The sequence below is a fragment of the Narcine bancroftii genome, chromosome 7 (assembly GCF_036971445.1).
Source record: "Narcine bancroftii isolate sNarBan1 chromosome 7, sNarBan1.hap1, whole genome shotgun sequence".
Lineage (NCBI taxonomy): Eukaryota > Metazoa > Chordata > Chondrichthyes > Torpediniformes > Narcinidae > Narcine > Narcine bancroftii.
The window spans coordinates 53,758,941-53,786,219 of NC_091475.1; the positions used below are offsets into that span (position 1 = coordinate 53,758,941).

At 43.6% G+C, this 27,279-nt stretch overlaps 1 protein-coding gene across 20 annotated transcripts in view; it reads right to left on the minus strand.

The window, feature by feature from the left end:
* Window positions 1-27,279, minus strand: part of LOC138738942 (glycerol kinase) — a 129,338-nt gene that overhangs the window by 50,568 nt on the left and 51,491 nt on the right. For all 20 annotated transcript variants that reach the window (XM_069890152.1, XM_069890153.1, XM_069890154.1 and 17 more), the window contains 4 exons: window positions 16,416-16,494; window positions 10,696-10,792; window positions 6,541-6,625; window positions 4,924-5,044 (listed from right to left, as the gene is read on the minus strand). In XM_069890152.1, coding sequence (XP_069746253.1) covers window positions 4,924-5,044; window positions 6,541-6,625; window positions 10,696-10,792; window positions 16,416-16,494 — 382 coding nt within the window. The remainder of the gene's footprint in view (window positions 1-4,923; window positions 5,045-6,540; window positions 6,626-10,695; window positions 10,793-16,415; window positions 16,495-27,279) is intronic.

Genomic DNA, 27,279 nt, shown 5'->3' on the forward strand with positions numbered 1-27,279 from the left:
TATCCCTCACTAATCTTTTACTTTTAATGTACCTATAGAAACCCTTTGGATTTATTTTTATTCTGTCTGCCAAAGCCTCTTCGTGCCTTTTTTTGGCCTTTCTAATTTCTTTCTTAAGATTCCTTCTACACTCCTTGTAGTCCTCCTTCAAATTCTCAGCTTCTTGCTCTTTATACCTCGTACACCTCCCTTTTTCTTCTAACCAAATTTCCAATATTCCTCGTAAACCAAGCCTCCCTATGACTTCCAGCCTTTCCTTTGATCCTCACTGGGACATATCTACTCTGTACCCTCAAAATTTCTTTTTTGAATATCCTCCATTTTACATTTACATCCTTACCTGAAAATATCCTGTCCCACTCAATACTCCCCAAATCCCATCTTATTCCTTCAAAATTTGCTCTTCTCCAATCCAGAACCTCAACTTTAGGCCCCTCCTTGCTCTTCCCTAAAACTAACAGAGTTATGATCACTAGAGCCAATTTGTTCTCCAACAATAATGTCCGATACCTGACCTAACTCGTTCCCTAACAGGAAACCGTCCCGAGTCAGTTCTTCTACTAATTGATTTAGAAAACAATCTTGAACACATTTAACGAACTCTAGCCCATCCAGCCCGCTAACTGTAAGGGTATCCCAATCAATGTGAGGGAAGTTAAAATCTCCCATGATCACTACCTTATGATTCTCACACATATACGTTATCTCATAAGATAACATAACAATTACAGCATGGAAACAGGCCATTAGGCCCTTCTAGTCCGCACCAAACCAAACACCCCTTTCTAGTCCCACCTCCCTGCACAATGCCCATAACCCTCCATCTTCTTCTCATCCATATACCTGTCCAACCTTTTCTTAAATAATACAATTGACTCGGCTGCCACTATTTCTCCCGGAAGATCATTCCACACGGCTACCACTCTCTGAGTAAAGAAGTTCCCCCTCATGTTACCTCTAAACCTCTGCCCCTTAATTCTTAACTCATGTCCTCTTGTTTTAATCTTTCCTCCTCTTAACGGAAATAGTCTATCCACATCCACTCTGTCTATCCCTTTCATAATCTTAAATACTTCTATCAAATCCCCTCTCAACCTTCTACGCTCCAAAGAATAAAGACCTAATCTGTCCAATCTCTCCCTATACTCTAGATGCTTAAACCCAGGTAACATTCTGGTAAACCTTCTCTGCACTCTCTCCACTCTGTTTATATCCTTCCTATAATTAGGCGACCAGAACTGCACACAGAACTCCAAATTAGGCCGCACCAACGTCTTATACAATCTCAACATCACCTCCCAACTCCTATATTCCACGCAATGATTGATAAAGGCCAGCATACTAAAAGCCTTCTTCACCACCCTATTCACGTGAGTTTCTACCTTCAGGGAACGATGTACCGTCACTCCTAAATCTTTCTGCTCTTCTGTATTCCTCAATGCTCTCCCATTTACCACGTATGTCCTATTCTGATTCTTCTTACCAAAATGAAGCACCTCACACTTATCAGCATTAAATTCCATCTGCCATTTTTCAGCCCACTTTTCTAAGCAGCCCAAATCCCTCTGCAATCCTTGAAAACCTTCTTCATTTTCCACTATTCCACCTATCTTAGTATCGTCTGCATATTTACTAATACAATTCACCACCCCATCATCTAGATCATTAATGTATATAACGAACAACAATGGGCCCAATACAGATCCTTGAGGCACACCACTGGTCACCGGCCTCCAACCTGACAGACAATTATCCACTACCACTCTCTGGCCTCTCCCTTTCAGCCAATGTTCAATCCATTTGACTATCTTAAAATTTATACCTAAAGACTGCACCTTCCTAACTAACCTTCCATGTGGTACCTTATCGAAGGCCTTACTGAAAGCCATATAGACAACATCCACTGCGCTACCCTCATCCACATTCCTAGTCACCTCTTCAAAAAATTCAATCAGATTGGTCAAACATGACCTTCCTCCCACAAATCCATGTTGAGTGCTCCTGATCAGACCCTGTCTATCCAGATGTTTATAAGTACTATCTCTAAGAATTTTCTCCATTAACTTACCTACCACAGATGTCAAACTTACAGGCCGATAGTTGCCAGGCTTCCTCCTTGAACCCTTTTTAAATAACGGAACCACATGCGCAATGCGCCAATCCTCTGGCACTATCCCCATATCTAATGACATTTGGAAAATTACCGCCAGAGCCTCTGCTATTTCCTCCTTCACTTCTCTCAATGTCCTGGGGAAGATCCCTTCTGGTCCCGGAGACTTATCCACCTTTATATTCTTCAAAAGCCTTAAAACTACACCTTTTGTAATCTCTATATTCCCCATATTTACCCAATTTGTTTTTTTTTTAATCTCACATCTCCCAATATCCTTCTCCTTAGTGAATACCGAAGAAAAGAAACTGTTCAATATCTCCCCCATTTCTCTAGGCTCCACACACAGTTTTCCGCTCTGATTTTCTAAGGGACCAATTTTGTCTCTAGCTTTCCTCTTACCATTAACATATTTGTAGAACTCTTTTGGATTAGTTTTCACCCTGCTTGCCATAGTTTTCTCGTACCTTCTTTTAGCTTTCCTAATTCCTCTCTTAAGATTCCTCTTACATTCAATGTATCTTTCAAACATCTCCTTAACTCCATGCTTCTTAAATCTAATGTACGCCTCCCTTTTTCTTCGAACCAAGTTTCCAATATTCCTTGAAAACCACGGCTCTCTCAAACCTTTTGCCCCTCCTTTTAATCTAACAGGAACATAAAGCTTTTGCACTCTCAAAATCTGATCTTTAAAAGACTTCCATCTCTCTACTACATCCTGCCCATAAAACAAATTGTCCCAATGCACACCCTGCAAGTCCTTTCGCATCTCCTCAAATCTAGCTTTTCCCCAATCAAAAACCTCAATCCTTGGCCCTGATTTCTCTCTTTCCATAATGACATTGAAGCTGATGGCATTATGATCACTGGACCCGAAGTGCTTGCCAACACTAACCTCTGTCACTTGACCCATCCCATTTGCCAACAGTAGATCTAACACTGCTCCTTCTCTGGTTGGCACCTCTACATATTGTTGTAAAAAACTATCTTGCACACATTTCACAAACTCTAACCCATCCAGTCCTTTCACAGAATGTGTTTCCCAATCTATATGTGGAAAATTAAAATCTCCCATAATTACAACCCTGTGCTTATCACAAATATCTACTATCTCCCTACAGATTTGCTCCTCTAGGTCTCAGTCCCCTCCGGGTGGTCTATAATACACCCCTACAAGTGTAACCTCTCCTTTCCTACTCCTCAGTTCCACCCAAATAGCCTCCGTGGATGTGCCCTCTAATCTATCCTTCCTAGGCACCGCTGTAATATTTTCCCTGACAAGCAATGCAACCCCACCTCCTCTTGCCCCTCCAACTCTATCACACCAAAAACAACGAAACCCAGGGATATTCAGTTGCCAATCACATCCCTCCTGCAACTATGTCTCACTAATCGCTACCACATCATACTTCCAAGTATCAATCCACACCTTCAGCTCATCCACATTTTTTTACAATACTCCTGGCATTAAAATATATGAATTTCAGAGATTTCCCAATTTTTATTCCCTGTTTTCCCTCATCTTTAATAACAACATTATTTACTTTTCCTGCCAATTGCCCTTCATCTTCTTCCAGAGCATTTCCCTTCTCTATCACCTGCCCATCTATATTCAAATACTTACTACAAACTTTCTTTGTTTGCATTCTAACCTTCTCCTTACTGCTTACTCCCTACAAATTTGTTCCTCTAATTTTCTTGGCCCATTTGGTGGTCTGTAATACACCCCTATTAGCACCCTCATGCCTCCTTCACCCCTCAATTCCGCTCAAACAGCCTCACTGGACGATCCCTCCAGACCATCCTGCCACCTCACGGCAGTTATGTCCTCCTTAACAAGCAGAGCAACTCCTCTCCCTTTTTTTTTTACCCCCTGATCTATCACATCTAAAACAAATGTATCCTGGAATATTAAGTTGCCAGTCCTGCCCCTCCTGTAGCCAGGTCTCACTAATTGCCACAATATCATGACCCCAAGTATCTGTCCATGCTCTAAGCTCATCTACCTTATTCACTATGCTTCTTGCATTAAAATATATGCATTTCAGAGAATGACCCTCACCTATATTCTCTTTTCTACCTTTTACCCTAATCTCCATCCTACCTTTGTTATCGTTATTATTCCTATCTAGGTGGCCATGCTCCCTTGACACTACTCTCACACTCTGTTCCCCACCCCCCTGCCAAACTAGTTTAAACCTTCCCCCACAGCTCTAGCAAATCTGCTTGCCAGCACATTGGTCCCCCTCCAGTTCAAGTGGAGTCCATCCCTTTTGTACAGGTCCGACCTTCCCCAGAAGAGATCCCAATGATCCAGAAATCTTATCCCTTGCCCCCTGCACCATCTCTTTAGCCATGCATTCATCCTCCACATCCTCCTATTTCTACCCTCACTAGCGCGTGGCACGGGCAGCAATCCAGAGATTACTACCTTGGAGGTCCTTTTTTTTAACTTCCTACCTAATTCTGTTTCAGGACTGATTGCTTTAGTTTCAACATCTTTGCAAGATGTAAAACTTGTGGAAGAGAGTTAACATTTCAAGCTTCCTCAGACTGAGAAAGGGTTTGGGACCTCACGTTACCTCAGTTTCTCCTGCCCAAAACAAGTGCTTCTGACATTTTCTGTTTTCAGATTTCACTATTCTAAACTCACTCTATCGAGCTCCATTCAACACATGCAAGATATTTCTTTCTCAAACTACTCTTCAGGTTTTGCAGAAGACCACAGCAATGTTCAATTGCTGTGATTATCAGGGACTGGAACCAAGTCATGTTTTTCTGACACTTGCAAGTGAACAATGTTGGATCCTTACCAACCGGTATCCCGAGAATATCTGACTGAAGTTGCATCATTATCTTGTTGTTGGTCATGCCTCCATCCACTCTGAGAATGGCTTGAATGATTCCAGAGTCTTTATTCATGGCCTCAAGAAGCTGAAAGAAGCAAACTATGACTGGATTGGAACAGCAACATTTTCTTGCCCCTCCAACTTCATTTTGCAAACATTCCATATTCCATAAGATTAGCCTGTACATTCTGATATTTAATTTATCCTCAGCTCAAAAAATACAATACCTTCTTTGACACTTCAACTGGAACCTGCCACTCACAGCAGGGAGCTTCATGGAGCAGAGTTTAAAATTAAGGACAAATATGGATTTGTTGATTCCTTGACTGACACCAGATCTGATTGCACGGTCTCACAGTGAGAGGGCTTTATTATTTATTTGCACGGCTTCAAGGTACCGATCTGACTGCGAGTTAAGAGCACTTCACTGAATAGGATGGGGAGGCAGTGCTCAAAAGTAGCACAGCTACCAAGGACAAATAATTTCCATAAGACAAAGGAGAATTGCGGGCGGGCTCGGACTGAGAAGGATGACAATCTCTCTGCTGTTCATCTCGGGAGCCTGAGCAAATTTGGCCCAGAGATTTACTGACAATTACGTGTCGGGAAAATCGCAGAAAAAATTAACCTAACCTGCTCATTCACACTGGGCACCTTTTTAATCTGCAAATATCTGAGTGCAACAGTCAGTTGGAGGTGCAGTAGAGTGGATGACCGTCAACCAATTTTTCTAGTACGACTTAAACTGCAGGCTTCCTCCAAAACGTTGTAGGGGTCCTGCAGGATAAATCGCGGGGCAGGAACGGACTACAAATTCCTGCACATTCCTTTTCAGGCTGCCTGTGTAGTGGCAAAAAAACATAATTGATGCTCCTTGCACCTCATCCAGGTTATGTGAGCGAGGGAGAACATGACAGAAAACTTCCAATGACGAGCTGTAATGCTGGAAGTATCAATTTGATGCGATGGTCCTGAAGCTAATTTTTCAAATTTCAAACACCATCTTGCCAGTGACTTAAATTAAGTCACTCGGACCTTGCCTAATTAAAACAAAAAATCCAGACATATGCAAATATCACGGAAAACCATTTTGGCCAAAAGATTGTTTTGCCATTTCAGCTCACAATGTAGATCAACACACCACACTTTCCACATCAAAAGATATCAGGAAGGTCGGCTTCTGCATCCTTTCCCTGCTGGTGCCATTATGTCTCCATTTACCAAAGCTTCCTATAATTACCCACATTTTTAATTCTCTGCAAATAGGTCGCAGATATTTTTGGTGCTTTGTTGAAAATAATAAAGGGATCAGCAGGCATTTGTGTATGAGCATTGACATCATTGTTTTTTTTAAAGGTTCTACACACACAATACAAAAAGGGGATGAGGCCTATTTGCACTTCACGGGGTCTTCAATAAAGTGGCACAACAGAGATTAGTAAATGATCATTAGAATTTGACTGGTGTCAAAACATTTACAAATCACTTCTCACCAATGCTCAGTTTAGGTTCTGCCAGAACAATGTTAAAAGATTGAAAGTGCACCCGAAATGCACCTGAACCAATAAAGCTACGACTTACCTCGCGTGTTTGAAAGGCAACGGATTCAAGAGCAGCAAATGCAATGTGATTTCTATTTGTAAACTGGGTAATGCCGCATATTATTCTGAGGAATAAATGGAGAACACCTTAACATACAGGGGGATTAGCAACTGTGAGTATTTTACCTTAGAATGATCACGATATATGCTGTCCTGTTGTTCAGCAAACACATTGGATCACGCCACCGCTCAATTCAGTCCTCCCTGACATATTTGGGCTCTAGATCCCACACTCACGTGGACCTACCAGAACTCTTAATTCACGTTTCAGACTCCCTCGAAATGCAATTGCCTCTGGCCTTTTCATTCAATTTACTGGGCGCACTGGAGAATACTGTATTTCTGTGTAACATTTTAAAAACGAGAATCGTGTGTTCTTCTACTGTTCGGAATAACCTTTAACAGGCTAGAAAATTTGACAGTCCTGAACCAGCCAACTCCTCACCATACTGGATTATCAGAAGTTTTGGTGCAAAAGCGGAACCATCACCAAGGGATATTACCAGGAGACAGCATCTAAGTTTAAGGGGATGGCGAGGGGAGTCTTCATCTTCAACGTCTGAAGGAGGTCTTCAGTTAAAACCTGTTACAATGTTCAAAGACCATAATACTTGTGAACCTTATCTGCACTGCAGAATTCAAAAACAGAACAACATGTGTGATCCATTTCGAGGAAACACCAAGCTTGATCCAACCAGGGTAGGACATACACGATAAACCGGCGGTCCTAAGGAGTGCATTAGAACAGAAGGATCTGGCAACACTGATAAATAATTCCCTGAAAGTGGCGTTACAGGGATACAAGGTCGTAAAGAGAGCTTTTGGGCAGATTGGCCTTCATAAATCAAAGTACTGAATATAAGAGGAGTTGGAATGTTATGGTAGGCCAAATTTGGTGTTGGTCAGCTAGATATAAGAAACATATCAATAAGACTGAAAGAGTCCAGAGAAAATTTACAAGAATGTGCAAAGACTTGAGGAGCAGAGTTACAGGGAAAGGTTAAACAAGTTTGGATTTTATTCTCTGGAGTGTAGAAAAATTAGTTAAGATTTAATAGAGGTACCCAAAATTATGATGGTTATAGATAGAGTAAATACAAGCAGGCTTTTTCCACTGACGTTAGGTGAGACAAGAATAAAAAGATATGGGTTAAGGGTGAAAGATGAAATATTTATATGGAACATGGGAGGGTGGGGGTACTTCACGCAGAGATTAGTGAGAGCGTGGAACAAGCTACCAGCTGAAGTGGTGAATGCAGAGTTAATTTTAATATTTAAGAAAAAAATCAGATGGAGGATTTATGGTACAGGTACACGGGACTTGGCAGAATAGTTTGACACAGACTAGATAGGCCAAAGGGTCTGTTTCTGTGCTGTAATGTTCTATGGTTCTGTGATTCTAACATAACATAACATAACAATTACAGCATGGAAACAGGCCATTAGGCCCTTCTAGTCCGCACCGAACCAAACACCCCTTTCTAATCCCACCTCCCTGCACAATGCCCATAAACCTCCATCTTCCTCTCATCCATATACCTGTCCAACCTTTTCTTAAATAATACAATTGACTCCGCCGCCACTATTTCTCCCGGAAGATTATTCCACACAGCTACCACTCTCTGAGTAAAGAAGTTCCCCCTCATGTTACCTCTAAACCTCTGCCCCTTAATTCTTAACTCATGTCCTCTTGTTTTAATCTTTCCTCCTCTTAACGGAAATAGTCTATCCACATCCACTCTGTCTATCCCTTTCATAATCTTAAATACTTCTATCAAATCCCCGCTCAACCTTCTACGCTCCAAAGAATAAAGACCCAATCTGTCCAATCTCTCCCCATACTCCAGATGCTTAAACCCAGGCAACATTCTGGTAAACCTTCTCTGCACTCTCTCCACTCTGTTTATATCCTTCCTATAATTAGGCGACCAGAACTGCACACAGAACTCCAAATTAGGCCGCACCAACGTCTTATACAATCTCAACATCACCTCCCAACTCCTATATTCCATGCAATGATTGATAAAGGCCAGCATACTAAAAGCCTTCTTCACCACCCTATTCACGTGAGTTTCTACCTTCAGGGAACGATGTACCGTCACTCCTAAATCTTTCTGCTCTTCTGTATTCCTCAATGCTCTCCCATTTACCACATATGTCCTATTCTGATTATTCTTACCAAAATGAAGCACCTCACACTTATCAGCATTAAATTCCATCTGCCATTTTTCAGCCCACTTTTCTAAGCAGCCCAAATCCCTCTGCAATCCTAGAAAACCTTCTTCATTATCCACTATTCCACCTATCTTAGTATCGTCTGCATATTTACTAATCCAATTCACTACCCCATCATCTAGATCATTAATGTATATAACGAACAACAATGGGCCCAATACAGATCCTTGAGGCACACCACTGGTCACCGGCCTCCAACCTGACAGACAATTATCCACTACCACTCTCTGGCCTCTCCCTTTCAGCCAATGTTCAATCCATTTGACTATCTCAAAATTTATACCTAAAGACTGCACCTTCCTAACTAACCTTCCATGTGGTACCTTATCGAAGGCCTTACTGAAGTCCATATAGACAACATCCACTGCGCTACCCTCATCCACATTCCTAGTCACCTCTTCAAAAAATTCAATAAGATTGGTCAAACATGACCTTCCTCCCACAAATCCATGTTGAGTGCTCCTGATCAGACCCTGTCTATCCAGATGTTTATAAGTACTATCTCTAAGAATTTTCTCCATTAATTTACCTACCACAGACGTCAAACTTACAGGCCGATAGTTACCAGGCTTCCTCCTTGAACCCTTTTTAAATAACGGAACCACATGCGCAATGCGCCAATCCTCCGGCACTATCCCCATATCTAATGACATTCGAAAAATTACCGCCAGAGCCTCTGCTATTTCCTCCTTCACTTCTCTCAATGTCCTGGGGAAGATCCCGTCTGGTCCCGGAGACTTATCCACCTTTATATTCTTCAAAAGCCTTAAAACTACACCTTTTGTAATCTCTATATTCCCCATATTTACCCAATTTGCTTTTTTTATCCCACATCTCCCAATATCCTTCTCCTTAGTGAATACCGAAGAAAAGAAACTGTTCAATATCTCCCCCATTTCTCTAGGTTCCACACACAGTTTTCCACTCTGATTTTCTAAGGGACCAATTTTGTCTCTAGCTTTCCTCTTACCATTAACATATTTGTAGAACTCTTTTGGATTAGTTTTCACCCTGCTTGCCATAGTTTTCTCGTACCTTCTTTTAGCTTTCCTAATTCCTCTCTTAAGATTCCTCTTACATTCAATGTATCTTTCAAACATCTCCTTAACTCCATGCTTCTTATATCTAATGTACGCCTCCCTTTTTCTTCGAACCAAGTTTCCAATATTCCTTGAAAACCACGGCTCTCTCAAACCTTTTGCCCCTCCTTTTTTTTTTTAAGTGGAGCATGAATTTACTATTTATTTTTCTCAAAAAGTTAATCGTGTGGTTTTGCCTTAACCAAAGTTAAATGCATCATGGACCATTTATGACCTGACAAAATGTCACCAATGTACATTTTACATTCTGGAGATAAAAGATGGGCACAAGTGGAGAGATCTCTTGATGGCTTTGAAACATCTAAATATGCAACAATTCGTGACTTGCTCAATTTGGCATATGTGAATTTAAGTTTAAAAAAACTTAAATGAGACAAGAAATTATTTCCATTTTCTTTGCCACAACCCACACTCTGCCATGATCCAAGAGCATTAATTCACATCTCCACCGCGTAAAGGTTCATCTCAACATTTCCAAATTGTTTGCTGACTACTCCCAGCTCTGATCGAAGGTCATCAACTCTACCAAAAAAAGTTTCTATCCTGTCCACATCATGTGAAATGCACAATATAACCTGACACAAAAGTGTCTCACATGTAAATATTTCACCTGTACTTCAATGGACACATGCACCTACTGAGTTGCTGACCACACGAGGGCAGAATTGGCACTGATTGAAGAAACTGTATGAGATTTCTCAACATCAAACCATTGCAACAGCAACAATGATTGATACAGTTGAGTTGCACAAAATAAACGATACTTTATTTTGACAAGAGCAGAAAGATAAAGCTACTACCCTCTTGCGCTCGGTTCCCAATATGGTGCGTATAACCCAGAAAAGGCAGGAACAAAATAGCAACCGTGAGATGAACCTACAGATGCGGCAAGCTTTTCTGAAAAACAAAAAAAGAGACACATTCGGGCATACATAACTGAATTTAAAATACATTTTTCAAAAATGCACTTTTAGCAATTCACTCACAGTCTTGCCAAAGCTCGGTCAAACTGGGTTTCTGCATATCGAAAGCAATTTAATTATTGCAGATCTACTTTCAATTGCCAGAAAGGGGGAAAAAAAGGAATCTCAGGGTTGTATGTGATGTCATGTATGTACTCTGAGTTATCTCATCAACAAACATTGTCAATACCCAGAGAACAGTGGTGCCTTTGGCACAGTTGAAAGACATTGAGCTCAAGCCTTTTATACAGGAAAACAAAACCAAGAACATTTTTCCATTTGAGATGAAACTGTCCATCAGGAAAAAAAAAATCAGTCTTTCCATGAAACGAAGAAAAGGACAATTTTAGAAGAAGCAATTTTTCCTAAACAAGGCCTCCGATGCAAAATCTTTCTCTCATGATTTTCCACCCCAGAACAAAAGACTTGGTTTGTCTGTGGAATTTAACATTTCATTGACTGAGCAGGTTTTATAATGCAACACAATCATAAATGTACAGATCTGAAAAAACATCCCAAACTTGACTCTAATGCTTCTGTGTTCAAAGCAAAAAGTAACCCACTCGGGACATTGTCAAGAGCAGTTATCCCTTAATGATAACATATTGCATGTTGTTGCTGTAAATGAGCATCACTGTGCATTTACAAAGTGGAGCCTTACAGTAAATTGAAAATTAAACATGGGTTCATTTACGTGCATCCCTCTAATTTTAACTACTGTATCTTCTTCTACACTTGCCAATATTTAATTCAATTTTGGTCATCATTTACAGTTCTATTCATGAGAAATTGAATTAAATCCATTCCTGGCCCCCTCCTGAGGTTGAAACAGGCCAGCATCAATAACATTATAAATTTAAATTTAGACATACAGCATGGCAACATGGCATTTTGGCCAACGAGTCCGTGCCACCCAATGAACCTACAACCCCCAGTACGTTTTGAATGGTGGGAGGGAACTGGAGCCCCCGAGGAAAACCCACACAAACATGGGGAGAATGTACAAACCCCTCATAGAGAGCACGGATTTGAACCCCAGTCCTGATCACTCGCCCTGTAAATGCTTTGCGCTAACTGCTATGCTAATTGTGCCGCCCCCGATCCTGAAACGAGCATTTAAACGTAGAACAACATCTCATCCAGAGTGTCTTCTTCAATCTCTGATACATTACTTCTCTCAACATCTGACCTCAACTCACCTACTGCTTCAACGTTTGGTCACTTCTGTCACCTCTCACCAAATCTAATGCTGATCTGACTGAAATTCCATCATCCAGCCTAAACTAAAATTGGACATTCAAAACATCGCAGATGCTGTGCTCGATCTCGAGCGGTCTCCGTGCCATCTGTTTACTGCCCGCCTGTCAAACATTCCAACTCAATGTTCATTTTCTGCTTTTCAACAAAGACCTGTTGTCACTTGCTGAGTCTTTCGAGAACCACTACCCCTCACTTCCTTATCCCACCAACAGCTCCGTGCATCTTCAGTGCTGAATTCCTCTGTCAAAGCACATTCACCTTTTGCTCTCTGGAATTAAAGAGTATACATTCCAAGATTGACCTTCAAAGAATATTTAAAGACATTTAAAGAAGTAGTCACCAAAGTGAGCTATTAGATGTGAAAGTGGTAAATTAATAAAGGAAACTATAGATCCAGCAGAGATCACAAATAATTAATTACTTTGCAATTGCATCTTTGCAATTGAAGAAAAGTTGAAAAGATCCCAATAATAAAAGATGATCAAGGGGCTACTGGAACAACTTAACACCATGCCAACAACTGCAGGAAAATTATGACAAACTAATGTAAAGATAGTTGGGGGTCCAGGTATATATTTCCATGGAAGTAGCAACATGGGTAGACAGGAGGAAGGGGTGGTGAAAAAGGGGCTTGCCTACATCTGTCAGGGACCAAGTATCTTCTTCTTTAACTTGGCTTCGCGGACGAAGATTTATTGAGGGGGTAAATGTCCACGTCAGCTGCAGGCTCGTTTGTGGCTGACAAGTCCGATGCGGGACAGGCAGACATGGTTGCAGCGGTTGTAGGGGAAAATTGGTTGGTTGGGGTTGGGTGTTGGGTTTTTCCTCCTTTGCCTTTTGTCAGTGAGGTGGGCTCTGCGGTCTTCTTCAAAGGAGGTTGCTGCCCGCCAAACTGTGAGGCGCCAAGATGCACGGTTTGAGGCGATATCAGCCCACTGGCGGTGGTCAATGTGGGACATTAGGGACCAAGTATAAACAGCATTGAAAGAACGTGCACAATTTATAGCGGACGTGGGAAAATTTGAATTTGGTAATATCCTCTTGGTCTGAGTTTCATGCTATTCCAAGAAACAGGATATTCTGGCTAGAGCACTGTACCATATCAATGTTAATTGCCCCAACCCATCCTCTGAGGGAGGAGATGAATATATGAAATGACTCGGATCTGAGACAGCATGAGAATGATTCTGCCCTCTGGCATCAGTCTAACCATTCTCATTACATCAAATAAAACCATAAAATTCTCAATTGCACACTACTTTTTAGGATAGGCTTCAAAGAAAAGCTTCTTAAATCATGACAGAATTAAAATCCTGCTTAACTCAGAAGCTGGTCTTCGATCTATTTAATGTGTTGCAGCAAGATATTATCTATAAAGGGCGATCGACACCTCTGGGGGAAGTTGAACGGATACTAATTGTGGGAGATTAACTGTGACAGATAATGGGACTATTGAATGTTCCAAGTAAATGCAAAATGCTCTTGTAAATCAGAATGTAGAAAACTACATTCTTATACAACACCAGTGTTGTATAAGATTGTGTGCGCGATACAAAAATATTTTTACTCAACTTATGAATTTCTGTGCACTTTATGTGTGAAAATACAGTACATAATTTACAACACATAGAACCCTGATGTTCTTTTTCCTGCAGGCTATGGCAGAATTTCAACTTCTTAGCAGTGCAAAAAATTGTATTCAATAAAAGATATGTATACAAAAGAGAGAAATTTAAACAAACTAACTGCAATATCAAAAAATTGAATATCAGTAATAAATAATGTCCACGATAAGAGTCTCTAAATGAGTTTCAGAATTTGTTGTTTTGGAGTCTGATGGTGGAGGGGCTGCAGCTGTTCCTGAACCTAGTGTTACAAGTCTAGTGACACCTCTCTCTACCTCTTTCCTGATGACAGCAGCGAGAACAGAGCTTGTCCTGTGTGGTGCAGATGCTGCTGTTCTCCACTTGTAGATTTTCTCAATAGTAGAGAGAGCTTTGTTTGCTCTGTATCCACTACCTTCTGACGTCAGAATCAGAATTCATTGTCATAGACAAGTCACGATATACGTTGTTTGGTGGCAGCATCACAGTATAAACATTCAAATTAATCACCTTTCAACAATAAATAGAAATAGTGCATGTAAGTCAAAGTAAGGCAGCGTCTTTGGTTCATCAATCATTCAGGAATCTGACGGCAGTGGGAAAGAAACTGTCCTTGTGCTGTGCTACTGAGCGCTCACCTTTAGGGTCCTGTACCTATTTTTTCCAATGGTAGCAAAGTGAAGAGAGCATGGCCTGAGTGGTGGAGGTCCTTGAGGATAGAGGCTGCTTTCTTAAGTTGTCCTTGATGAACTCTGGTGCCCATGATGTCACAGGCTGAGTTAACAACCCTCTGGAGTTTTTTCTTGTCCTGAGCATTGGCACCTCCATACCACAGTGATTCGACCAGCTAGAACGCTTTCCAAAGTGCACCATTAGATGTTTTCTAGACTCTTCGGTGACAAACTGAATCTCCTCAAACACCTCATGAAGTATAGCCGCTGGCGGGCCTTCTTCGTGATTGCATCGACATGGAGGCTCCAGTCCGTGATGCAACCGAACAGCACACTTTCCAGCACACATCTGGATGTTTGTCAAGGTTTCCGACGCCGTACCAAATCTTCACCAAGTCCTGAGGAAGAAGAGGCACTGACATGCTTTCTTCATGATGACATTAGTGTTAAGTCCAGGAAAGGACCTTGGAGATTGTGACTTTCAGGAATGTGCTCGCCCTCTCCACCTCTGATCCTCCAATAATTACTGGATCACACCCCTCTGATTTTCCACAATCAACTCCTTCGGTGTGGTAACATTGAGTAGGTGGTTGTTGTTGGTGCACCATTCAACCAGGTTTTCAACCTCCCTCGTGTACACAGACTCATCGCCCGTTTTTATTCAGCCCATTACTGTGATCTTGTCAGCGAGTTTGTCATACCGACCCACGAAGTCATAGGTGTAAAGCAAGAAGAGCAGGTGGTTCTGTGATGCTCCAGTGTTGATGGAGATTGTGGAGGAGGAAATTCTTGCCAATCTGCACTGATTCAGATCTGGGTTGAGGAAATCTAGGAGGCAATTACACAGTGGGGTATTGAGGTCCAGGTCTTGGAGAGTGTTGAACAGTTTTGAGGTAATGGTGTTATATGGTGAAAGGCACTCGACAAAGAGCATCCTGATGTGTGTGTCTTTGCTGTCCAGGTATTTGTGCAGAACCAGTGAGATGGCATCTGCCATAGACCTGTTACTGAGGTAGGCAAATTGTCGCTGCTCAGACAGGAGCTGATATGCTTCAACACCAGCCTTTCAAAACACTTCATCACTGTGGATGTGAGTGCTACTGATCAGAGGTCATTTGGACAGGTTACCACACTCTTCTTGGGCACCACTACGAATGAGACCCATTTCAAACAGATGGGTACCTTGCCCTGCCGGAGTGAGATGTTGAAGATATCTGTGAATATATCACCTAGTTGAAGTTGGTCAGCGCAGGTTGTCAGTACTCGTCCGGTTACTCCATCCTGACTGGTTGCTTTTTCTTGGATTCACTCTCCTGAAGACAGCTAGCATGTTGTCTTCACATAATGCAGTGGAGCATCATCAGGGCACGCGATTCTTCCTTGTTCTGGTGATCAAATCGGGGGTAGAAGGCACAGTCTCAGTATTGTTGAAGCACTTCCCTTAGTGCTAACTGACAAGTCCATAATTCATCTACCCTTTCACAAAGCTAGCGTCGGGCACCAAATATCGACCAAGCCAGAAATTCCACGCAAAAAAATAAATGGACTTTGGAGTCAATTTGACTTAAAGCAGTTCCCCCCCCCCCACCCCCGAACATATTTAAGAGAACTTAAATGGCAACATCACTGATAATTATTTGAGCAGAACAAGGAAGAATGTTCATCGTGGATCTTTAAAGGACTCCGTGCAAGTTGACATCCTTCATCTTACTGCTGAAGTGCAGGAATACTTAGAAACAAAATTCTGATCAGCAGGCGTACAGATGGCACGTTATTACTTATGAGATGGAGATTGCGGGGTGATGCGATGTTTATTTGGCACTTCTGTACTTTATCCACATTTCCTGTAAATGGCCCTTGGGTGAATTCTTTACACGACTGACATTCAAAGCTCGAGTGTAAATGAAATTATACTCTCAGCTTATTCTATGCTGATCACCAAAGCCAGTTGTGAATACAATCAAATTCACTTTACATTTCTTCTTAACATACTCTGTTTCTAATTTTAAAAGAAAGTACTTGCCAATTTCTTCAGCATTATTAATGATACGAAGGTTGTCTCGTAACCAGCGCACGAGAGCACCACCTATTGCGACTGATCCCTGAGGAAATAGGAAAAAAGAGTAAAAGTTAACGAGGAATGGTATAATTAACAGAGGCAACCTCATTCTTTCAATGCGAGCAACCAGTCTATGATAAACATTGCTGCAGCTAAATTTATTTATTACATTGCACACAACAAAATTGTAAGGGAGCAGCAGCTGAGCAAGCTGGCAGTGACTTTCTCCATCTGCCATGCTAAGAAAAAGTGTCACCTTGCAAGGGTGACGATTCTGGTGAGGCCACTGCCCCGGTTTCACATTTCAGCTATTGATTTGTAGAGAGCAAGAATAAGTGCATCCTTTCTGATGTCCCGTTAAATGCGCGCGATAATCTTTTCAGGTGGATTGCCGAAAGTTGAGAAAAATATTTTTTCCGATACTTTAAAAAAGAATCAAGACCCAAGTCATGTTCCTTGTTGAATCCAAGAAATGTGAGCAAGGTTCTGCATGGATCCAGGGATTATCAAGTCATGGCACTTTTTGGCCATTTAAAGTCATTCCAAATTTATAAAAACTACTCCAAGGCCTGACTATCAGGCTCTTGTATTGTCATTAAACTCCATGTCAATCACTCACAGCTTTCAATAAAGGGACTTTGTCATCCTCAGCCAGTCTGACCAAAATGTTCCTCCACGCCAAGACGAAGTCTAAAATGGGAATACATGGATCACCTCGCAGTGACTTTGGTACCAATTGACCTTCACAGCCTGCTAACCTTGAAACATCCTCCTCATGAAAGATGGGGACCTGATGTCAAAATTAGCTTTCCACAGAATGGTCAATCTACAGACTGACATCATGGATGTTGTCTCAGAAGCAGCAAGTTTTATCCATGATTCAAGTTCCTGAATGGATCGCCACCCAATGCCTTGGTGAACCAAGTAACCGGAGGTGAACGTGAAACAGCATCTGGTGAATGCGCATTGAGAAGCCTTGACGTGGTCTTCAAATCCCACAAAATCTCAATGGTCAAACCTCTGGCCAGTTAGCGACGGGGCTTCTCCTTGTGGAACAGTGCATTGGTCTGCTCTCCCTAAATCAGTGACCACATATGTCAGGGAGTATGACCACATTGATGTCTGGGATGCCAAAAGAAAGATCAAATCAACTTGGCTTCAACCTTCGTATAGTCCTTGTTCAACCTGACACGGTAGATTCTGGGCTGAGGTTTTTCTGGGCTTGCTGTCTCCAGTCAAGAACCAGCCTCATTTTGACAGAAATGAAAACAATTCACTCAGAAAGTATTGCACCTATTGAATTCCCTACCCTAGGAGGCTCAGGCACCGAATGTATTCAAGACAGAGATATTTTGGGAATCGTGGGATAGGTGGTTCCTGACTGATTAATAGGAGAGGTGCAGTGACTTTAATTGCCTGCATCTGCTTTTTTTTCTGTTACGGAATCACAATCAATGGCAAACCACGTGTCAAACATCCCTGAAGCAGAATTTTCGGAGATTCTTTTTTTTTAAATTTTTTATTTTTCACACAATAAATCACATTAGCCATGATATACACTATTTCTTTTTCACACATATACAGTGACTTTTTCTCCCCCCCCCCCTTTCCTCCCAAACCACCCCCCCACCCCCCCCTCTCATCCATTTTAGGTATACAATCTAGGTTGCATTAAGCCAGTCAGACAATGTTGTCATTCAACAAAATTACACCAGAAATTCTACTGAGTCCATTCTTTTCTTTCCTTCTCCTTCCATCAACTTAGGTACTGTTTGTCCCCGGTAGGTTTTCGCTATTGTATTTAATGTAAGGCTCCTATACTTGCTCGAATATTTCAATATTATTTCTTAACCTATCTGTTATTTTTTCTAATGGAATACATTTATTCATTTAAATTTAGTAGTTTCTTCCTTTTAATTTGGTTATGTATTCCATTAATATTTAAAGACATATAGTTCAGCATAGCCCTTTTATATTTTGTTTATCTTCTCTTTCCGTTTTTCCATCATTACCTTTCCTCCTTTTCCATTTCTGTTTTCTTATTTTCAACTCTTTATAAGACAACATTCCAACAACATCCAACATTTTCCTTATTCTCCTATTTCTATCTTATTTATCCCCAATCTCCCCTTCACCTCCTGAGTTGTCCTTTATCCCTTGTCGGACAACCACATCTCCCCTCTCCATTTGGATTTGCGAATCCACTCGCAAGCGTCAACTGATTTTGCAGTGACCGCTATTTCCCCCCACCCCGCCTCCCCCAGAAAAGATTTCACTTTTCATATGTCACAAAGGTCATTCTTTTAATTCCCTCCTTATTCTCTCTATTCCATTACCTTCCCTTATTAATTCTTGTCTATACTATCTATATTTTCCTCTAAGTACAGATACATTTATGTATGCTCATTGTCTCTATTCACTCTTATACCTCTTTACCCGCATACATATCAATCGTGATCATTTTTACTCTCATTACCCGTCTTCATCCCTCAGTCTATTTTTGTCTTTACCCACATACATATCAATCGTGGTCATTTTAACTCTCATTACCCGTCTTCCTCCCTCAGTCTATTTTTGTAATTGTTCTGCAAATTTTCGTGCTTCTTCTGGATCCGAGAATAGTCTGTTTTGTTGTCCTGGAATAAATATTTTCAATACTGCTGGATGCTTTAGTATAAATTTATACCCTTTCTTCCATAAAATCGCCTTTGCTGTATTGAACTCTTTTCTCTTCTTTAGGAGTTCAAAACTTATATCTGGATAAATGAAGATTTTTTGCCCTTTATACTCCAGTGGTTTGTTGCCCTCTCTTACTTTTTCCATTGTCTTCTCCAGTACCTTTTCTCTTGTAGTATATCTTAGGAATTTTACTACAATAGATCTTGGTTTTTGTTGTGGTTGTGGTTTAGAGGCCAATACTCTATGTGCCCTTTCTATTTCCATTTCATGCTGTAGTTCTGGACATCCTAGGGTCTTAGGGATCCACTCTTTTATAAACTCCCTCATATTCTTGCCTTCTTCATCTTCCTTAAGGCCCACTATCTTTATGTTATTTCTTCTGTTATGGTTTTCCATTGTATCTATTTTTTGAGCTAGTAGTTCTTGTGTCTCTTTAGTTTTTTAATTAGATTTCTCCAATTTCTTTTTTAAGTCTTCTACCTACATTTCTGCTGCTACTGCCCGCTCTTCCATCTTGTCCATTTTCTTTCCCATTTCTGTTAAGGTCATCTCCATTTTATTTATTTTCTCTTCTGTGTTGTTTATTCTTTTTCTTAAATCCTTAAATTCCTGTGTTTGCCATTCTTTAAATGACTCCATGTATCCTTTAATAAGAGCAAGTATATCCTTTACCTTGCCTTTCTTTTCTTATTCTATTTCACTGTACTCTTCCTCTTCTTCTTCCTCTGGGTTGGCCATCTGTTGTTTCTTTGGTGCCCTTTCCTCCTCTTCTTTCTTGTTTCTATTGTCTTCTGTGGTCTCTTCTTGCTGCAGGTGTTCTGCAGCTGTCGTTGCCGGCTGTGGAGATCGACTCCCCAGCTGGTCCCCCCTCCCGTCGGTGTGTTTTTTTTCATTCACATCGCGCATGCGCGAAGTATCGCGCATGCGCGGTTGCGCACTTTTACTCGGCTCTGCGAGCCATTTTTGTAGTCCATTATTTACCGACGTGAGGGAGCGGGTTTCTATCTCCGCAGCGGGCCTCTTCGGACAGGTAAGGCCTTCACCTTTTTCCTCCTTTGTCTTCTCTTCCTCTCTTCTTACCATTGCTTTCGATTTTTCTTTTTTTGTCGCCATCTTCTTTCCACCTTTATACTCACTTTTCTGTAACTTTTATTTCTGTGCCTTTGTGTTTTTCTTTGTTTTTCCCGACTTTTCTGGAGAGGGCTGGAGTTCACCGTCCGATCACAACTCCATCACGTGACTCCTCCGAATTTTCGGAGATTCCACGGCATTTCTTCCAATGATTCCCCCTGATCCATGTTTAGTGAGTCAAAGTTACAGGATCTGCTCACACATTCAGCTGAATGACCACAGGCGGACTACGAGACAGTAAGGTACGTCACAGTTACAGGATCTGCTCACACATTCCGCTGAATGGCCACAGGCGGACAACGAGACAGTAAGGTACGTAACAGTTACAGGATCTGCTCACACATTCAGCTGAATGGCCACAGGCGGACTACGAGACAGTAAGGTACGTCACAGTTACAGGATCTGCTCACACATTCAGCTGAATGGCCACAGGCGGACTACGAGACAGTAAGGTACGTCACAGTTACAGGATCTGCTCACACATTCAGCTGAATGGCCACAGGCGGACTACGAGACAGTAAGGTACGTCACGGTTACAGGATCTGCTCACACATTCAGCTGAATGGCCACAGGCGGACTACGAGACAGTAAGGTACGTCAGTTACAGGATCTGCTCACACATTCAGCTGAATGGCCACAGGCGGACTTCGAGACAGTAAGGTACATCACAGTTACAGGATCTGCTCACACATTCAGCTGAATGGCCACAGGCGGACTACGAGACAGTAAGGTACGTCACAGTTACAGGATCTGCTCACACATTCAGCTGAATGGCTACAGGCGGACTACGAGACAGTAATGTACGTCACAGTTACAGGATCTGCTCACACATTCAGCTGAATGGCTACAGGCGGACTACGAGACAGTAATGTACGTCACAGTTACAGGATCTGCTCACACATTCAGCTGAATGGCCTCAGGCGGACTACGAGACAGTAAGGTACGTCACAGTTACAGGATCTGCTCACACATTCAGCTGAATGGCCTCAGGCGGACTACGAGACAGTAAGGTACGTCACAGTTACAGGATCTGCTCACACATTCAGCTGAATGGCCTCAGGCGGACTACGAGACAGTAAGGTACGTCACAGTTACAGGATCTGCTCACACATTCAGCTGAATGGCAACAGGCGGACTACGAGACAGTAAGGTACGTCACAGTTACAGGATCTGCTCACACATTCAGCTGAATGGCCACAGGCGGACTACGAGACAGTAAGGTACGTCACAGTTACAGGATCTGCTCACACATTCAGCTGAATGGCTACAGGCGGACTACGAGACAGTAAGGTACGTCACAGTTACAGGATCTGCTCACACATTCAGCTGAATGGCCTCAGGCGGACTACGAGACAGTAAGGTAAGTCACAGTTACAGGATCTGCTCACACATTCAGCTGAATGGCCACAGGCGGACTACGAGACAGTAAGGTACGTCACAGATACAGGATCTGCTCACACATTCAGCTGAATGGCCACAGGCGGACTACGAGACAGTAAGGTACGTCACAGATACAGGATCTGCTCACACATTCAGCTGAATGGCCACAGGCGGACTACGAGACAGTAAGGTACGTCACAGTTACAGGATCTGCTCACACATTCAGCTGAATGGCCACAGGCGGAGTACGAGACAGTAAGGTACGTCACAGTTACAGGATCTGCTCACACATTCAGCTGAATGGCTACAGGCGGACTACGAGACAGTAATGTACGTCACAGTTACAGGATCTGCTCACACATTCAGCTGAATGGCTACAGGCGGACTACGAGACAGTAATGTACGTCACAGTTACAGGATCTGCTCACACATTCAGCAGAATGGCCACAGGCGGACTACGAGACAGTAAGGTACGTAACGGTTACAGGATCTGCTCACACATTCAGCTGAATGGCCACAGGCAGACTACGAGACAGTAAGGTAAGTCACAGTTATAGGATCAGCTCACACATTCAGCTGAATGGCCACAGGCGGACTACGAGACAGTAAGGTACGTCACAGTTACAGGATCTGCTCACACATTCAGCTGAATGGCCACAGGCGGACTACGAGACAGTAAGGTACGTAACAGTTACAGGATCTGCTCACACATTCAGCAGAATGGCCACAGGCGGACTACGAGACAGTAAGGTACGTAACGGTTACAGGATCTGCTCACACATTCAGCTGAATGGCCACAGGCGGACTACGAGACAGGAAGGTACGTCACAGTTACAGGATCTGCTCACACATTCAACTGAATGGCCACAGGCGGACTACGAGAGAGTAAGGTACGTCACAGTTACAGGATCTGCTCACACATTCAGCTGAATGGCCTCAGACAGACTACGAGACAATAAGGTACGTCACAGTTACAGGATCTGCTCACACATTCTGCTGAATGGCCACAGGCAGACTACGAGACAGTAAGGTACGTCACAGTTACTGGATCTGCTCACACATTCCGCTGAATGGCCACAGGCAGACTACGAGACAGTAAGGTACGTCACAGTTACAGGATCTGCTCACACATTCAGCTGAATGGCCACAGGCGGACTACGAGACAGTAAGGTAAGTCACAGTTACAGGATCTGCTCACACATTCAGCTAAATGGCCACAGGCGGACTACGAGACAGTAAGGTACGTCACAGTTACAGGATCTGCTCACACATTCCGCTGAATGGCCACAGGCGGACTACGAGACAGTAAGGTACGTAACAGTTACAGGATCTGCTCACACATTCAGCTGAATGGCCACAGGCGGACTACGAGACAGTAAGGTACGTCACAGTTACAGGATCTGCTCACACATTCAGCTGAATGGCCACAGGCGGACTACGAGACAGTAAGGTACGTCACAGTTACAGGATCTGCTCACACATTCAGCTGAATGGCCAGAGGCGGACTACGAGACAGTAAGGTACGTCACAGTTACTGGATCTGCTCACACATTCAGCTGAATGGCCACAGGCGGACTACGAGACAGTAAGGTACGTCACAGTTATAGGATCTGCTCACACATTCAGCTGAATGGCCACAGGCGGACTACGAGACAGTAAGGTACGTCACAGTTACAGGATCTGCTCACACATTCAGCTGAATGGCCACAGGCAGACTACGAGACAGTAAGGTACGTCACAGTTATAGGATCTGCTCACACATTCAGCTGAATGGCCACAGGCGGATTACGAGACAGTAAGGTACGTCACAGTTACAGGATCTGCTCACACATTAAGCTGAATGGCCACAGGCGGACTACGAGACAGTAAGGTACGTCACAGTTACTGGATCTGCTCACACATTCAGCTGAATGGCCACAGGCGGACTACGAGACAGTAAGTTACGTCACAGTTACTGGATCTGCTCACACATTCAGCTGAATGGCCACAGGCGGACTACGAGAAAGTAAGGTACGTCACAGTTACAGGATCTGCTCACACATTCAGCTGAATGGCCACAGCCGGACTACGAGACAGTAAGGTACGTCACAGTTACAGGATCTGCTCACACATTCAGCTGAATGGCCACAGGCAGACTACGAGACAGTAAGGTACGTCACAGTTACAGGATCTGCTCACACATTCAGTTGAATGGCCACAGGCGGACTACGAGAAAGTAAGGTACGTCACAGTTACAGGATCTGCTCACACATTCAGCTGAATGGCCACAGGCGGACTACGAGACAGTAAGGTACGTCACAGTTACACGATCTGCTCACACATTCAGCTGAATGGCCACAGGCGGACTACGAGACAGTAAGGTACGTCACAGTTACAGGATCTGCTCACACATTCAGCTGAATGGCTACAGGCGGACTACGAGACAGTAAGGTACGTAACAGTTACAGGATCTGCTCACACATTCAGCTGAATGGCCTCAGTCGGACTACGAGACAGTAAGGTACGTCAGTTACAGGATCTGCTCACACATTCAGCTGAATGGCCACAGGCGGACTACGAGACAGTAAGGTACGTCAGTTACAGGATCTGCTCACACATTCAGCTGAATGGCCACAGGCGGACTTCGAGACAGTAAGGTACATCACAGTTACAGGATCTGCTCACACATTCAGCTGAATGGCCACAGGCGGACTACGAGACAGTAAGGTACGTCACAGTTACAGGATCTGCTCACACATTCAGCTGAATGGCTACAGGCGGACTACGAGACAGTAATGTACGTCACAGTTACAGGATCTGCTCACACATTCAGCTGAATGGCTACAGGCGGACTACGAGACAGTAATGTACGTCACAGTTACAGGATCTGCTCACACATTCAGCTGAATGGCCTCAGGCGGACTACGAGACAGTAAGGTACGTCACAGTTACAGGATCTGCTCACACATTCAGCTGAATGGCCTCAGGCGGACTACGAGACAGTAAGGTACGTCACAGTTACAGGATCTGCTCACACATTCAGCTGAATGGCCTCAGGCGGACTACGAGACAGTAAGGTACGTCACAGTTACAGGATCTGCTCACACATTCAGCTGAATGGCAACAGGCGGACTACGAGACAGTAAGGTATGTCACAGTTACAGGATCTGCTCACACATTCAGCTGAATGGCCACAGGCGGACTACGAGACAGTAAGGTACGTCACAGTTACAGGATCTGCTCACACATTCAGCTGAATGGCTACAGGCGGACTACGAGACAGTAAGGTACGTCACAGATACAGGATCTGCTCACACATTCAGCTGAATGGCCACAGGCGGACTACGAGACAGTAAGGTACGTCACAGTTACAGGATCTGCTCACACATTCAGCTGAATGGCCACAGGCGGAGTACGAGACAGTAAGGTACGTCACAGTTACAGGATCTGCTCACACATTCAGCTGAATGGCCACAGGCGGACTACGAGACATTAAGGTACGTCACAGTTACAGGATCTGCTCACACATTCCTCTGAATGGCCACAGGCGGACTACGAGACAGTAAGGTACGTCACAGTTACAGGATCTGCTCACACATTCAGCTGAATGGCCACAGGCGGACTACGAGACAGTAAGGTACGTCACAGTTACAGGATCTGCTCACACATTCATCTGAATGGCCACAGGCGGACTACGAGACAGTAAGGTACGTCACAGTTACAGGATCTGCTCACACATTCAGCTGAATGGCCACAGGCGGACGACGAGACAGTAAGGTACGTCACAGTTACAGGATCTGCTCACACATTCAGCTGAATGGCTACAGGCGGACTACGAGACAATAAGGTACGTCACAGTTACAGGATCTGCTCACACATTCAGCTGAATGGCCACAGGCGGACTACGAGACAGTAAGGTACGTCACAGATACAGGATCTGCTCACACATTCAGCTGAATGGCCACAGGCGGACTACGAGACAGTAAGGTACGTCACAGTTACAGGATCTGCTCACACATTCAGCTGAATGGCAACAGGCGGACTATGAGACAGTAAGGTACGTCACAGTTACAGGATCTGCTCACACATTCAGCTGAATGGCCACAGGCGGACTACGAGACAGTAAGGTACGTCACAGTTACAGGATCTGCTCACACATTCCTCTGAATGGCCACAGGCGGACTACGAGACAGTAAGGTACGTCACAGTTACAGGATCTGCTCACACATTCAGCTGAATGGCCACAGGCAGACTACGAGACAGTAAGGTACGTCACAGTTACAGGATCTGCTCACACATTCAGCTGAATGGCCACAGGCGGACTACGAGACAGTAAGGTACGTCACAGTTACAGGATCTGCTCACACATTCCTCTGAATGGCCACAGGCGGACTACGAGACAGTAAGGTACGTCACAGTTACAGGATCTGCTCACACATTCAGCTGAATGGCCACAGGCAGACTACGAGACAGTAAGGTACGTCACAGTTACAGGATCTGCTCACACATTCAGCTGAATGGCCACAGGCGGACTACGAGACAGTAAGGTACGTCACAGTTACAGGATCTGCTCACACATTCCTCTGAATGGCCACAGGCGGACTACAAGACAGTAAGGTACGTCACAGTTACAGGATCTGCTCACACATTCAGCTGAATGGCCACAGGCAGACTACGAGACAGTAAGGTACGTCACAGTTACAGGATCTGCTCACACATTCAGCTGAATGGCCACAGGCGGACTACGAGACAGTAAGGTACGTCACAGTTACAGGATCTGCTCACACATTCAGCTGAATGGCCACAGGCGGACTACGAGACAGTAAGGTACGTCACAGTTACAGGATCTGCTCACACATTCAGCTGAATGGCCACAGGCGGACTACGAGACAGTAAGGTACGTCACAGTTACAGGATCTGCTCACACATTCAGCTGAATGGCCACAGGCGGACTACGAGACAGTAAGGTACGTCACAGTTACAGGATCTGCTCACACATTCAGCTCAATGGCCACAGGCGGACTACGAGACAGTAAGGTACGTCACAGTTACAGGATCTGCTCACACATTCCTCTGAATGGCCACAGGCGGACTACGAGACAGTAAGGTACGTCACAGTTACAGGATCTGTTCACACATTCAGCTGAATGGCCACAGGCGGACTACGAGACAGTAAGGTACGTCACAGTTACAGGATCTGCTCACACATTCAGCTGAATGGCCACAGGCGGACTACGAGACAGTAAGGTACGTCACAGTTACAGGATCTGCTCACACATTCAGCTGAATGGCCACAGGCGGACTACGAGACAGTAAGGTACGTCACAGTTACAGGATCTGCTCACACATTCCTCTGAATGGCCACAGGCGGACTACAAGACAGTAAGGTACGTCACAGTTACAGGATCTGCTCACACATTTAGCTGAATGGCCACAGGCGGACTACGAGACAGTAAGGTACGTCACAGTTACAGGATCTGCTCACACATTCAGCTGAATGGCCACAGGCGGACTACGAGACAGTAAGGTACGTCACAGTTACAGGATCTGCTCACACATTCAGCTGAATGGCCACAGGCGGACTACGAGACAGTAAGGTACGTCACAGTTACAGGATCTGCTCACACATTCAGCTGAATGGCCACAGGCGGACTACGAG